The sequence below is a fragment of the Chelonia mydas genome, chromosome 2 (assembly GCF_015237465.2).
Source record: "Chelonia mydas isolate rCheMyd1 chromosome 2, rCheMyd1.pri.v2, whole genome shotgun sequence".
In the NCBI taxonomy this organism is placed as follows: Eukaryota; Metazoa; Chordata; order Testudines; family Cheloniidae; genus Chelonia; species Chelonia mydas.
In genome coordinates, this window is record NC_057850.1 from 97,359,837 (window position 1) to 97,376,618 (window position 16,782).

General features: G+C 42.2%; 1 protein-coding gene across 2 annotated transcripts in view; it reads right to left on the bottom strand.

The window, feature by feature from the left end:
- Nucleotides 1-2,025: 2,025 nt before the first annotated feature.
- FBXO15 (F-box protein 15) overlaps nucleotides 2,026-16,782 on the bottom strand; it is a 54,281-nt gene continuing 39,524 nt past the window's right edge. Inside the window, exons 8-9 of one of the 2 annotated variants that reach the window (XM_027822387.3) lie at nucleotides 11,099-11,223; nucleotides 2,026-5,827 (exon numbers count right to left, since the gene is read on the bottom strand). In XM_027822387.3, the coding sequence (XP_027678188.2) occupies nucleotides 5,558-5,827; nucleotides 11,099-11,223 (395 nt within the window). In that variant the 3' untranslated portion in view covers nucleotides 2,026-5,557. The remainder of the gene's footprint in view (nucleotides 5,828-11,098; nucleotides 11,224-16,782) is intronic. The other variant, XM_007059926.4, reaches the window with a different exon arrangement.

Here is a 16,782-nt window from a genome sequence, read left to right on the forward strand (position 1 = left end):
TCTCAAGTTGCAGTGGATGAGGTTTAGGCTGGATATTAGGAAAACCTTTTTCACTAGGAGGGTGATGAAGCACTGGAATGGGTTACCTAGGGAGGTGGTGGAATCTCCTTCCTTAGAGGTTTTTAAGGTCAGGCTTGACAAAGCCCTGGCTGGGATAATTTAGTTGGGGATTGGTCCTGCTTTGAGCAGGGGGTTGGACTAGATGACCTCCTGAGGTCCCTTCCAACCCTGAAATTCTAGGATATGGCAAGACCCACCAGCCAGACACCTGGGAAAGAATTCTCTGTAGTAACTCAGAGCTCTCCCCATCTAGTGTCCTATCACTGGGATTCTTGCTGGTGATATTTGCTGCTAGCAGTCACAGATCAGCTACATGCCATGTAAGCACTCTCATGACCTCCATACATTTATCAAGCTCAACTTGAAGCTAGTTAGGTTTTTGCCTCACTGCTCACCTTGGAAGGCTGTTCCAGAACTTCACTCTTCTGATGGTTAGAAACCTTCATCTAATTTCAAGCCTAAACTTATTGATGGCCGGTTTATATCTATTTGTTCTTGTGTCCACATTGGCACTTAAATAACTCCTCTCCCTTCCTGGTATTTATCCCTCTGACATATTTATAAAGAGCAATCATATTCACCCTTCATTTGGTTAGGCTAAATCAGCCAAGCTCTTTGACTCTCCTCCCATAAGGTAGGTTTTCCATTCCTCAGATCATCCTAATAGCCCTTCTCTGCACATTTTCCAGTTTGAATTCATCTTTCTTAAACATGGGAGACCAGAACTTCGCACAGTATTCCAGACAAGGTCTCACCAGTGCCTTGTATAATGGTACTAACACTCCCCTGTCTCTACTGGAAGTACCTAGCCTGATGCATCCTAGGACTGCATTAGCCTCTTTCATGGCTGCATCACATTGGTGGTTCATAGTCATCCTGTGATCAACCAATACACCCAGGTATTTATCCTCTTCTGTCACTTCCAACTGATAAGTCCCCAGCTTATAGCAAAAATTCTTGCTGTTAGTCCTTGGGTGCATAACATTACACTTTGCACTATTAAATTTCATCCTATTTCTATTACTCCAGTTTTCAAGATCATCCAGTTCTTCTTGTATGATATTCTGGTCCTCCTCCGTATTCGCAATACCTCCCAACTTTGTGTTAACCGCAAATGTTATTAGCACACTCTCACTTTTTGTGCCAATGTCAGTAATAAAAATGTTAAATAAGATTGGTCCCAAGACCTGTCCCTGAGGAACTGCACTAGTAACCTCCCTCCAGCCTGACAGTTCAACTTTCAGCATGACCTGTTGTAGTCTCCCCTTTAACCAGTTCCTTATCCACCTTTCAATTCTCATATTAATCCCCATCTTCTCCAATTTAACTAATAATTTCCCATATGGAACTGTATCAAATGCCTTACTGAAATCCAGGTAGATTTCTTTGTCTAAAAAATCAGTTATCTTCTCAAAGAAGATCAGGTTGGTCTGGCATGATCTGCCTTTTGCAAAACCATGTTGTATTTTATCCCAGCTACCATTCACCTCTATCTCTTTAACTACTTCTCTTTCCAAATTTGTTCCAAGACCTTCCATATAATTGAGATCAAACTAACAGGGCTATAATTTCCCGGATCACTTTTTCCCCCTTTCTTAAAAACAGGAATTATATTATCAATTTTCCAATCATAGGTATGATCCCCGAGTTTAATTACAGATTCATTAAAAATCCTTGCTATTGGTTTTGCAATTTCATGTGCCAGTCCCTTTAATATTCTTGGATGGAGATTATCCAGACCCTCCAATATAATCCCATTAAGATGTTTGATTTTGACTTCCGCCTCAGATGTGGTAATTTCTACTTTCATATCGTTGTTCCCATTAGCCACCCAGCCACTCTTATTAAAAACTGAGGCAAAATATTTGTTTAGGCATTGGGCTATGCCTAGATTATCTTTAATCTCCACCGCATCCTCAGTGCTTAATGGTCCCACTTCTTTCCTTGTTTTCTTTTTATTTATATGGCTATAAAATCTTTTGCTACTTGTTTTAATTTCCTTTGCAAGATCCAACTCTGCTTGGCTTTTGGCAGCTCTCGCTTTATCCCTACACTTTCTGACCTCCAAGTAGTAGCTTTCTTTGCTGATCCATCCCATCTTCCATTCCTGGAATGCTTTCTGCTTTCTCTTAATCACCAGTTTAAGATGCTTGCTCATCCAGCTTGGTCTGCAACTCTTCCCTATGAATTTTTCCCCTTACTTGGGATGCAGGCTTCAGATAGTTTCTGCAAAGCATGTTTTTCAGCAGCAAAGAATTGGATTAATCAGGATAACTTCCTTTCCTAATCCAAATCATGCAGTCTGTGTTGCAGAAAATGCATTCAGAATACGACCAAGATTCCTGGCTGGACCCTCAGATTTGTGATTTCTTATGGTCAGGTGCCCACTGTGTGATAAGATCCGTTTTGTGGTACATGATAGTCTGAAAAGTCCCACTCCTCCAAGATGCCTCATGCTATAAAACCAAATGCTTTATTTTTAAACTAAAACAGAGAATTAAACATTTCTTTCAATCTAATTCATTTTTATATCTCAGTGCAATTTAATACAGTACCTTAAAGAAACTTCTCTTTGTGTTGAAGAAGTAAATGACTTTTAGCCTCAGACAGACAACCCGTTGGTGTTAGATTGGAATATTTTTCAAGGAAATGAAGTTTCATCAAAGCTGAAATGTTTTATGAAGATGTACCCATTTCAACATACAATATTTATCGGGTGGCGGGGGGGAAAGAGAGTCCAATGCTCTCTGTCTTGCTCTATAGCTTGGTGATCACGGCGCTGGCCTGGGATATGGGAGACCCAGGTCCAAGTCTCTGATCTGCCTGATTATAAAGTGATCTGGGATTAAAAATTCTGCTGTGAATCAGGAAGAGCAGGGACTTGTGCCTCAGCCTCCTAGACCCAGCCCCCTAACCACCAGGTTATGGCTACACCTGTAATACATACATACCTACATACACACACCTCCTCTCTACCTTCCCCAATCAAAAAGCTCAGGTTTTGATAAAAAAAAAAACACAGACAGACACTTGGACATAATTCTGTTTTTGAGAAAACATTTGAAAGCTTTTGTTATTCCAATGCAGAACAAAAACAAAAGTCAAAATCTCAAGAGTTGCCACAGAATGGAATTGTTGTCCTCCAGTCAGCTCCAGTTACCAGTGATCTTCTTGAAAATGCTAAGTTAATAGGGTTACAGGACCCTCCCCAGCCCAGTGCAAATGAGTGAGGGGGAGGGAGTGATGGAGGGAGGGGGGAGGGAGCGAGCAGGTCGGGCCTTGGAGAAGGGGCGTGGCAAGCATGTTCGGTTGTGTGTGATTAGAAAGTTGGCAACCCTAGGAGTTCCCTGTCTTCAAGGGCATGCGCAGGAATTTAAATGTGACTACTTGGGGGGGGGGGCACTTTAAACATTAGCCCCCCACCCAATGCCTCCAGGCCCTGATGCTTCCCCAGGTTCCCCACCTAACCCCCTGTGCCCCGCTGCCTCCCTCACGCCATTGTCCCAGGCTTCAAATACTTACTGGAGGCTGCAGGCGAGGAAGGAACGGGGCTCAGCAGGCTTCCAAGGCCCCCTCTCACAGAACTCTGCTGCCAGCCCAGCTTCCCTGCTCTGGGTGCCATTGAGTAGGGCTCAGCAGGAGCGCTAGCTGGAGTGCCTTTCCCAGGCACATCTCTTCAGCCGAGCTCGGCCCGACTCCCACCCCCGGCAGAAATGGGGGAGGAGGAGCTTGGGGGAGGGAATCCCAGGGCGGGGGTTACGGCAGAAGCTGCAGACAGTGGCAGAGATGATTATTGGGGAGTCCCATGTTCCTGCTTGCACACCGTTGCGCATGCCCCTGCCCATCATTATAAAATAGCCAGGAAAGGCAACGGCAGGGGAGTGGGATGGGGAGGGGGAAGGAGAATAAGAATATGGCTGGTCTGAAGCAGAGAAGCAGAAGTAATGTTGATTGGCCATTAAAAATGCACAGACATTTTGTTTCTTGATTAGGCGAGGTTACGCAGACGTTAAACTGTAAACATATTGCTGAACCAACCCACCTTTTCTATTTTCTTTACTTAATATCTTTGAATTCAAAGAAAACAGTAAACAAATTTAAAAATCAAAGTAACAAAAAGAATCACTACATCTGTAGTGCAAAGGACAAATACTTAAACTCAGCAATTGTTTAAATATCTGGCTCACATATGCAAGTGACTATAGAGACAGGAGGCAAATAAACACATATTAAAGCAAATCACTTTTGCCACAGTTAAAAACAAGTCACAGAAGACAACAAATAAGTAATTATGGTCGGACAACCTCATCTGTAATAGGAAGTACTTGGAAACAAAACAAAATGTATCTATTTGTAACAAACTGTACAGGAACGTTATCCACATTACTAAAAAGACACAATTGTGCCAACGCCACATATCTCCCTCACGCAAAACTCCCAATGGATTTCAAGTAAGGCGTACAGGATTGGACTCCACAAGGTACAACCAAGTAGCTTGAAACATTAAACATACAAAACAAAATTTTCAAACAAGTGCCTACAGATAGATACTAAAAGCAATATTTTAGGTACCCATCAACTATTTAAGTAACTGAATCTTAACTATGTCACTAGGAGCTGATGACGCTCAGCTCCTCTGGGGAAAAAAAAATCAGACCCCTTATTTAGGGGCCAACATAAATCACTTTCAGTTCCTACCTAAGGGCTTCAGTGCTTTCAGACATGGAACACAATACATGCAACCAAATTAAAACAACTGCACTTTTTCCTCTGACCCAACAGCAGTTTAGCAGTCAACTTTTAAGAAAAGGGTCTATAGAAGTCTTTCCCTTGGCAAAAGCCTTCTTCCCCACATTGGCCATCCCTGTGTCTCTCAATCTAAATCCTTAAAGCCCCTACCACAGTGAATTTTAAATGATAAATTATGATTAAAAAATACCTCCTCTGCATAAATTTGGTCATTTAGCAATAGTTTCTCATAATTATCTAAAGGAGAGTAGCACAGAGGCTCACTCAACAACACTCTGGCATTGTTTTGTTACTTCAGACTTCATGGAGTTGAGTTTTTCAAGGCGGTTTTTAAGATCTTAGAAACAGTGTAGAACATACAAATATGGAGAGAGAACACAGTCATATTTACAGTATCTGTTTCAGAAGCAGCATTACATATCTGACTGTGCCAGATAATACTGTATCGAGTGACACTGATCTTTTTACCCTGATCATACCCAGTACTTGCAACAGAGAGTAGCACACATCATGGTACTCCACAGGAAAGCCATTACTTTTTATGTTTAAACTTCCCTCCCCAATAACAAAAGTGAAAACAATAATAAAAATAAAGAAGTGACTACACTTCCTAGTTTTCAGTAAATAAAGCACAAAACAACTTGTAGCACCTGGATTGTGGGGTTCATTTCAACCTTAATCCCCACCCCCTCCCCACAAAAAATCAACTAATTACCAGCAGGGAAAGTAACCGCTCAAATTATTAGAATCAGTATTTTGTTCCAAACCAGCGGTTAACTTTTTCAGTGCTTAGATAAAGAACCAGATTGACTATATAGTATTCCTTGGTTTCTTCTACCCAAACCAGCTCAATGTGGACTTTCCCCTCTGAATCCACATAGTTTAAGTCATAGTTTTGGCCAATATAGTCATAAAAGCAGGATGCCTTCGAAGAAAGTTTCATGTAGACTGGGGCACTGAAACACCAGAAGGGTTTTTCTGTTTCATCCAAGAGGGTCACATCCATCATGTAACAGTTCTAAAAACATAAGCAAAAAACATTATTTTTCTATGTGCAGCATATATCATAATTACCACAGGGCTACATCTCATGGTCCTTGCACTGTTAGGCAGAACTACAACTGATGTTAGGGGAAATTCTCCCTGACTTAGGGATGTACAGACTGCAAGATTTGGCACATAGGTAGACAGTCAAAGTAAAATTCACTGCATTTCAACGGCCACTGTAAAAGGACTACAATCTATTTAACTGAAAAGGTTTCCAACCAACAGGATTGTAGCCTAAGCATGCCATTGGTAGCCTCCCGCAATCACATGGTGATACCAGCAATACCATAAGCAACGTTTTAAACACTTTTTTTAAAAATATTTAAAACTATATCTATAAATAATCACAGTTAGTGTGCTATTAGTTAAAATAGCAAGATGCCCTCCATTATGAGCAAACATATGGAGTTTAAACTTCCATGGACCAGGCAACATCCCAAAACAGGTGCAAAGAGTTCCATGACTGTAGAAAAATACAGATGTGCACAAAACAGAGATCAGCCTTTAAACTAAAAATACTGCAAGACATCCCCCTGCTTAACCTTCTAGGAATGGGCAGAGGCTATAGAGAGAGGTCTTTGATTCCCAGAGTGGCTAATACAATATTTTAATCTTCCTTTTAAATTATATACTAAAATTAAATAAACTACTTAAAAATTATTCTTTAAAAAATGTATAAAAATATTACCCAAGACTATAAAATATCAAGGTGTACATGAGTCAACATATAGAATTATTGCTTGTTTTGATGCAAGAAGTATTTACAGGCTTGTACATTAGCATTCTTCAGGTATACAAATACTGGACAGACATATACACCAGGTGATATGTCACTGCCCATTGGCAATGAGTTCAGAATTGTTAAAACTACTCCTGTACACTGAACGAGGACATGCATTTTCATTTTTATGGGTCACACCGTATTAATTATGTTGTGTAGACAAACTATCTGATGTTTCTCAGCCAAATGTACAAAGTAAAAAACAAAGCAATTTTTCAAAACATAAGAGAAATATCTGATTCACACTTGTTTTTTCATAGGATAATCAAGTCAGTGCAACATTTCACATACAAGATGTCATGAGGGAAGTCTCAGCAAATTTTCCTTTCTCATGCCCTTGATTTCTAACCCTTCTTAGGTCTGGTCTACACTACGAGGTTAGGTCAAATTTAGCTGCGTTAGATCGATTTTATAAGCAATGCGGCTACACAACCAACCCCGTTCTGCCGACCTAAAAGGCTCTTAAAATTGACTGCTGTACTCCTCCCCGAGGAGGGGAGTAGCGCTAAAATCATCCTTCCTGGCGAGGGCTGCCTTATTTTGTCCTCCACACACAGCAGTGCCACATGAAAGTTAAAGAGCTCAAGCAAGCCTACTAAAAGACAAAAGAGGGAAACGGTCGCTCCGGGTCAGAACCCCATACATGCCGCTTCTATGATCAGCTGCATTCTAAGGGGGGACGCCAGCACTGTCCATGGACATCTGCAAGGGGGGTGTCTCATGCAACATGGAGGAGGATTTTGTGAATGAGGAAGAGGAGGAGGAGAATGTGCAGCAGGCAAGGGGAGAATCCGTTCTCCCCAGTAGCCAGGAGCTTTTCCTCACCCTGGAGCTAATACCCTCCCAAGGCATATTGTTCCCGGACCGTGAAGGCGGAGAAGTCACTTCTGGTGAGTGCACATTTGTAACTACAGTACAGGGCTTAAGAGCAATTGTGTTTAATGTTTGATTTGTCCTGAAGAATTGGGGTGCATTTGTGGCTACTACAGCTACTGGAAAAGTCTGTTCACGTGTCTGGGGATGGAGCAGGAATCCTCCAGGGACAACTCCATGAAGCTCTCCTGGAGGTATTCTGAAAGACTTTGCAGAAGGTTTCTGGGGAGGGCTGCCTTATTTTGTCCTCCACAGTAGGACACTTTACCATGCCAAGCCAGTAGTCTGGAATCATTGCAGCACAAAGCATGGCAGCGAATGGTCCCGAGTTTTGGTTACATTCATGCAAAATCTAGTCTTTATCTTTCTGTGTCAGCCTCAGGAGAGTGATATCATTCATGGTCACCTGGTTGAAATAGGGGAATTTTTGTAAGGGAACACTAAAAGGACCCCGTTCATGCTGGGCTGTTTGCGCTTGGCTAAAAGGGATCATCCCGGAGAATAGCCACGCGGGGGGGGCGTGAGGGATGTGCTGCACATCCACCCCAAAACCACAGCCCCTCCTTTTAAATGGCAAACCCAATCGGCATTGCTTGCTATGGGAAAGGAGGGCGCAGCAGTTTGAAACCATTCCCACATGTTATGAAGGCGGAAGAAGCCAACCCCGCGTACCCTTTGGCTTACCATGGCTGCCTGGAAACCAAATTCTGTTGCCCAGCCGTGTGTGATGTGTCACCATACCAGCAGGTGCTCAATATAAAAGGCAAAATGCGACCTTGTACCTAAAACACATGTGCTGTCTGCTGTGAATTGCTTGATTCACTGTGAAAGAGTTTCCCTTTTTCAGAAATGTATCTTCTTAAATTGTACTCTCCCTTTTTATCCCCCCTGCAGGTGCAAATGTTTCTATGCTCCCCGTATCAATTCTGTCCATGAGGTTATCACAGATTAGAAAGTGGAGGAAAAAAAGCACTCGTGATGATGTGTTTTCAGAGCTCATGCAGTCCTCCCAGACTGACAGGGCACAGCTGAATGGATGGAGGCATTCGGTGGCAGAGGCCAGGAAAGCATTAAGTGCGCGCGAAGGGCAGAGGCAGGAGGAGATGCTGAGGCTAATGGGGGAGCAAAGGGACATGATGAGGTGTCTGTTGGAGCTGCAGGAAAGGCAACTAGAGCACAGACCCCCGCTGCATCCATTGTATAACCGCCTGCCCTCCTCGCCAAGTTCCATTTCCTCCTCACCATCTTCCATCAAGACCTTTTTGCCCTGATTCAGTAAATCACATAAGCATGTGCTTATGTCCGATTGACCTTAAGCCCATGAATAATTCCATGAAGTTAATGAGACTTATACACATGCTTAGGAATTCTACATAAACAGGGTAAAAACTCCAGGCTGAAAAACTCAAGAGCCAACACAAACTTTTAAAAAGCCTCAAAGAAGTTTAAAAGTAATCTACTGTGCATAACATTTCTGACTTAAAATGATCATAGCTCTAGAACTTTTAAATGTGGCTATTTCTAGATTCAACTATTTTCAGTTTTCTAACCACAACATTTCTGATTGGTTGATACAAATGGGAAAAGTGTATTTTTCATATATGCAAAACTTAAAAAAAAAAAAAAAAGAAAAAGAAAAGCTCAGCTGATCTTGCAGATACTCGAAGAAATCTCATCTCTCGGTCGGGTTGCCAGGAATCCAGTTTTTAACTGGAACATCCGGTCAAAAAGGGACCCTGATGGCTCTGGTCAGCGCTGCTGACTGAGCTGTTAAAAGTTCAGTCGGCGGAGCAGCGGGCCTAAGGCAGGCTCTCTGCCTGCCCTGGCTCCGAGCAGATCCCAAAAGCAGGTGGCATGTCCCTGCAGCCAAAGAAGCTCCATGTGCTGCCCTCACCTCGAGCACCGGTTCTGAAGCTCGCATTGGCTGGGAACCACGGCCAACGGGAGCTGCGGGGGCGGCACCTGTGGGCACGGGCAGTGCACACCATTCAGAGCCCTCTGGCCTCTCTACCTAGGAGCCAGACATGCCACCTGCTTCCAGGAGCAGCATGGAACCAGGGCATGCAGGGAGCCTACCATAGCCCTACTGCGCTGCCAACTGGAAGCCACCTGATGCAAGTACCACCCATCTGGAGCCTGCACCCTAGCCCTCTGCCCCAGGTCAGAACCCCCTCCCACACCCAAACTCCCTCCTGCACCCTAGCCCTCTGCCCAGGTCAGAACCCCCTCCCACACCCAAACTCCCTCCCACAGCCCAAACCCCCTCCTGCACCCTAGCCCTCTGCCCCAGGTCAGAACCCCCTCCCACACCCAAACTCCCTCCCAGAGCCCAAACCCCCTCCTGCACCCTAGCCCCCTGCCCCAGGTCAGAACCCCCTCCCACACCCAAACTCCCTGCCACAGCCCAAACCCCCTCCTGCACCCTAGCCCCCTGCCCCAGCCCTGAGCCCACTCCCACATCCAAACTCCCTCCCAGAGCCCAAACCCCCTCCTGCACCCTAGCCCCCTGCCCCAGCCCTGAGCCCATTCCCACACTCCAAACCCCTCATACCCAGCCCTACCCCAGAGCCTGCAGCCTAGAGCCCCTCCCACACCCCGAACCCCTCATTTTTGGCCCCACCCTGGACCCTGCACCCCAACCCTTTGCCCCAGACAAGTGAAAGTGAGTGAGAGCGAGCAACAGAGGGAGGGGGGCTGGAGTGAGTGGTGGTGGTGGGAGGGGGGCCTCAGAGAAGCAGTGCAGCCTCAGGGATGGGACAGGGAAGGGGGCGAGACAAGGGTGTTTGGTTTTGTGCAATTAGAAAGTTGGCAACCCTACCTCTGGGCAAAGACCAAGCATAAGAAATTTCAGTCAAAAAGGAATTTGAGAATGTTATAAACAATTGAAGAGTGAGGACTCCACTGAAGTTTGAATTCAATCTTAACTGCAGTGGGTACTGCCAACAGCAGCAGTAGTAAATCATTAAAAATTAAGCTGAATTTTACACTCACTGTTGCACAGGACAACCTATTAACACTGTAAAGCATAATGCAGGTAGTTTAACATGTATGAACCAAATTTTAACTCACTCATCACACAGTACTTCTTTCTGCTCAGCCTGCCTAACTGCAAAATGGCAACTCCTATTAATTGTATTTGTTTATGTCAAAATAATATTATCAAAATGTCAAATTCAAGCATAAACTCTTTACTATATATTCATTTTTAGGACTGTTTGAAAGATTTGTGTAGAGATTACTTCAGATATGTGCTCATTTAAAGGTTTCCAATCTACAAAAGTTAAATATGTTAAAAATGTATTTTTAAACACTGTTGCAGTACTGCAGTAAATTACTTCAATCTCCTTATTAAAAATATGCATGTTTGTAGTTTATGGACAGTCCTCTTTTAGGAATTTAGTACAACAGAGTACTAGGCAGGCATTTCTCAAGAACAGCATTAGCTCCACAACCTCCATAACATCTAGATTTTATGAGATTTTTTTTACAAGTTAAACTACCCAAAATAACTTTGTAACATATTTAGCATGCATATATCACTCCTTTTTTTAAATAACTATTTCCAGAAACAAAACGTTAATGATTTACCTGTACGCTGCCTTTAAACACATCAGTTCTCCAGAAGAAGCCAACTTTCCCAGCAAGAGGTAAATGTTGTGAATTATTTTTTAAACTTATAACTGTGAGCCTCAAGTATCCATTTTGAATGTAATCTGAAAAGATTAACAATACATGCATAGTTAGAGCACAACAAATCAAACTAGGTCAGCCACTCAGGGAATGTTCTTACCTCTACATTTCCTTTCTTTAAACCCTCTATTCACAACCTGCACATTAATGGGATACTTTCCTCAAGAGCCAATAATTCTTCATACCCAACCAGCTGAAAAATTCAAGCCAGCATGTCTCAAAGATGCAAAGGATTAGTTTATTTTCTGAGGTGACAAAAGATGGGGAGGGGTTAAGATTTTCATTTTATTCAAATACTGAAATATGAGGCCAACCCAGTAGAGTTAAAAAGAATGCAAAAAAAGAGTCCCAAATTAAATGTTACAATCCCTACAAAAACATCAGGCTTAACATCAGAGAAGGAGAAGAGAAGCGGTGCTTCATTATCACTCTTTTGTCCACTTTGTTTGATGTAAGCTATCATGCTGAACCAATATCGATTCTAGGGTGCATTTATTTATATCAGCAAGTGGAAAACTTTGATTTAAATAAATGATTTATGTTTCTTGCTTGTCCTGTTATTTTTCCAAAGAAAGATTCATTTTCATTGGTTAGTACAACCATTAAAATATATTGTTTTAATTATGTACAATTAAATATAGCCTTTATATTGGATCTGGTACATCTTTTTGCTAACCAAGAGGGAAAGAATTCCTGTGGGTTTTTTCTCCCCAAATATGAAGAGTTTCTTTCTAATGGACATGGAATATTCTAAGGCCTGATTATATTTTGGTGTTCATCTTAATAATCCATAGATATCTGACAAGGACAAACTATCACTTCATAAGATAAGTGAACTAGGTCTCCTTGAAGCAGAGATACTAAGGCTGATAAATCACCATGAGCAAGAAGGGAGGAGGGAGTGTCATTAGAGTTTTTTACCATACTGATGAAGGAAAAGGAAACACCAGGTCTAGCCTTCCATAGATGATCTCAATCGCTTACGAATACAGGGTTGGAGTCACCCATGCTGACACAAAAGGTGGTTCTTTTTGCGGATACAGACTAACACAGCTGCTACTCTGAAACCTATGTACTATGTGTATCATACAACTTTTAAAACCAAACTTTGTATCTGTGGATAATCTAAGCACTATATCCAGAGGTACAGACATGTTTCTCAGCCTATGTATTATATAATTTTTTAATGTTAGCTTTAATAAAATTTTAAAATTTGTTTTTTTTTAAACAATGCTGCTCTCTCTTTCCCCCCACATTGCAACAAAGTTGAAAACAAACTGATTTGATGTACTGCATGACTGTCTGGCAAGCTACCAAAATGCATATTTGTATTAGCTCACATCTAAAACTTTATGCCAACAAAATCCTCAGTGAGACGCATATGGTATGCAGAAATAGAGCAGTGAGAGACAGAGAGGGGAAGTTCTCTCCCTCCATTTACAAATGTTTGTAAAGTGCTTTGAGAGCCTTCATTGAAAACAATTTAAATTAAAGTGACAAAGTATTATTACATACTATTTTAACAAACTATACTCTAGTTCTACTATAGAACAAAATAAAATACCAATTTCTTATGTACAATGGCCAAAAATTTTAAACTTTGGTGCCTAAAGCTAGGTGCAATAATACAAAATTAGCTGCTTACCTTTAGAAACCATCTGAAATTTTTGATCTATATTGTGACGCTGCACGGAATCTGGGGGACACTTGAGAATATTATGAATATTAATATTGTAAAACTGTAATGAGTTATGCCAGATATGCCATGTGAGGTATCTGCAAAAAACGTTATAATTTGCCAGACATGATAATCTAATTTTTCTGTTTGTATTCCCTTTGTATAATCAGTTAGAAATACGTATGTATGTCTATATTTCAAACTTGTGCTAAAAAGGAACTTGTATTTAAGCTTGCTGGAAGTTCACCCCAATAAACATCGAATTGTTTGCACCTTCGGACTTCGGGTATTGTTGCTCTCTGTTCATGCGAGAAGGACCAGGGAAGTGGGAGAGTGAAGGAATAAGCTCTCTAACAGCACCTGTGCCCCACACTGTACAGACAGCCATGGGAAAGCCAGACAGCTAAACCAAGTTTCCACGATATGCTATGCATCCGATGAAGTGAGCTGTAGCTCACGAAAGCTCATGCTCAAATAAACTGGTTAGTCTCTAAGGTGCCACAAGTACTCCTTTTCTTTTTACGAATACAGACTAACACGGCTGTTACTCTGAAACCCCCAGACAGTTTGGCATCAGCACTGCCTAGCCTGCTTGATGGCCCATTAAGGACCATCAGCTATATAAATGACCCATTGAGAGATAGATAAAGGCAGATAAACCTTATGACTCAGCAAGGCATGCAGGGGCATGCCTGTGGACAGAACTCTAATGATTTCAAGCCATGTGCTGGGACCCTTGTGTTTGAAACAAAGGACACACAGGCCTCATGGCAAAAGACTATAAAGGCAGTTGCATCTTCTCCATTTTGTCTTCAGTCTTGCTTCTTACATCTGGAGGAACTTTGCTACAAACCAAAGCTCTGAACAAAGCACTGAATGACCCATCCAAGCTGTGGATGTATTCCAGAGGGACTTTCAAGCCAGCAAACTCACGAATACTCCTAGGAACCTGATATATGGACTTTGAAGTCTTTGTATGTATGTGACTGCTTTACCATTTAACATCTCTCTTCTTGTTCTTTCTTTTTTCTTTATAATAAACCTTTAGTTTTAGATACTAAAGGATTGGCTGGCAGCACGGTATTTTGGGTAAGATCCAAACCCATGCTGACTTCGTAATGTGGCTGACCCTTTGGGGTCAGAAGAACATTTTGTATATGTGAGCAGAGTTTTTTAAATATCTTCTCACTGTACTGGACCTAGGTGCTGACTGGGGTCCAGAGAACTGGAATGAAATAAAGGCGGCTGTGTGATTTCTTTTTGTTTGCTTCTTGATAACCAGTGTGGGGGGGATCAGAAGCGCAGTTTGTGACTGGTTGGGGAGCTTAACTTCAGTGTTACTCACCAGTCCTGGGAGTATCTGCCCTCCCTTTTGCAGCCTGCCCTAACCTTGGCATTTCCAGTGACGGCTGCCCCAGGCACCCTGGGTCACATATATATTTTGGGAATCCTTGCTATGATGTGTTATACTATGAAAAAGTTTTCATTTAGGGTTAAAAATTTTGCTGCTTTTTAAAAACATCATACATTAAGCCAGGATGAAGGTAACTTATCTAAGGATTTTACTTCGTTTCTCTAGATCTGAAAGGTCAAATTCCAAACCTAGGTAATATAAATCCAATACAACAGAGTTTAGATTAGGATAAATACCTACTGTTAGCACAGAGAGAACATTAAGAGTTTCCATTTGAAGCTAAGCTTTTGCAAATGGGACTTTAAAAAACAAAACTGGTTAATAAGCATTTTCCCCAAAGGAATGATATTCACTTATCCACAAGTCAGACTCTATAATGGAATGACTATTTCTGCTCTCATAATCCACTCAGGATCATCACATTTTAATGGAAATAAAATAAAGCAACTGAAGGAACCATGCCACCAATAAAGAAAGAACATCCAGGACACTACAGTTATTACAGGATATTAATAAAAGGAATCCCCACATCCTTGATGGACCACATGGGGAAGCTATTCTGAATGTAATACATTTCCTCTTAGAACTACTTCTCTACTCCTAAGCTAGAACTGATAAAAGGAGATCTCATACTTTAAACATTCCTTAAGTGTGCATGCACATGTGAGAAAAATTAAGCTTTACACTATCCTGGAGGCTATAAATGCATCTTTGAACTAGAATATTGCATAAGGAATACTTCACCCATCACCTGGAACAGTGAGGTCCAGCCAACAATTGAAGAAAAAATTAAAATACCTTACCATGGTATTCGGTTACTGCATGTCTTTTTACATTTGAAACTTTTACCCTCGCCTCCTGAGGGAGGGAAGTTCTGGCTATAGACAATGCACTTAAATTCCAAGGACTCAACAGCTCTCTTTTAATTTACAGGACTCTGTAGAGCTCTGACCATTTCTCTGACCTTTTCACTAACACCAGTTGAATCATCCGATGCAAATAACAGCCACTGAGAATTTATGCTTTTAAAAAATGAACTCATCATTCATGAATAAATCAATTCATTAATCATTCAGATCTACCTTTTGCACTTCTTCCTTCATTATGGAGACCCCAAGACACACGCACAGATTTATAGAACTGTTAGCATTTTAGATGTGTACAGCCTGGCTAGAAATCCCTGTGCTGATGCTGCGGTCATTGACCACAAAAGGCACATCTCCAAATCCAGACATATTCCCATTTCCAATACATCAAAATTCTGTCTCTCCCCTCAAAATAGATTCCATGTGTCCAAATCTAAACAATTATGCAATCTCCTCCCCACCCTTTTCAGGGCTACTTCCCCATCTCCTTCTGGGTGTGCAGAAAACCCTTGGGCCACCCCACTTACTGCTTCCTCATCCCTCCTGTAGTTCACAGAATTCATGATCTGCTCCTCATTCCCCTCCAAGGAGGAATACAGTGGTTCCCCCTCACTTTGTTGCCCATACCACCTCCACTCCTCAAAAGAATCAGTGGTACTTTTGCTGCTTTGTCCTGTACCTCCCTCCTCCTCCCAACAGAAGGAAATAAAGGCTACCCAACCCCACCCACACTTGCGCAAGCAATATTTCCATCTGCTCTAGGTGATGAGTGGGTTTTTCAAGCCTCAGTATATAGGTAGACTAGAAAAATTCTTACTGCCCAGAAGCTCAGGACAAGCAGAGGTACTATGTAGACAAGTGTAAGGTTTTTTGCCTTCCAGATAAGGAAAGCAGGAGACACAACAACCATAGCAGCTGACTGACGGATATCTGCACAACATCTGGGCCAGGCAGTTGAGATTCAGGCTTCACGGAATGGTGAGAACCCATCTCTCTCTCTCTCTCTCTCTCTCTCTCTCTAGCCTTCTGACCCTGACTTGTGTGATCAGTTTTCTAAACCTGACTTTTATAATCAAATTTAAGTTAGATTTAATATTATAACTGTTTTGTTTGTTTGGCTCCCCTTGTATGATTATTACCTGGCAATAAATAACTTGCATTGTTAAGCTGGTTGCTTCTTTCTCTCTTCTCTCTCTCCCCTATCCCTCGTGGTGTTTTTTGGCTTCCCCATTTGCTCTGCAGCAACGCTCCTTGTACCTAAGCTAAAGATCCCTGCAGCACCCAAAAATCCTGTGGGGTTTGCTCATCAATTGGGTTACTACCAGAACAATTGTAATGTGAAAGTGGGGATAGGGACGTGCAGAGTCCAGGGGCCTATGAGGGTGGCAGCTTGGAAGTGCTGCTCGACCCAGCCTGCTGAGTCCAGTGACCTATACGGGGTCAGCTTGGGCGTGCTGATTAACCCCTTCCTCTCAAACGCGCTGTGTGTGTGTGTGTGTGTGTGTGTGGGTTCATGCAGAATAGCTCCATTGGGAGGGAACTTGCGGAAAGTAGAGCTCCGTATGAGAACACAAGTGACACAAGCAGTACATTGACAGAATTACAGAACCCCAGCCACCAGAAG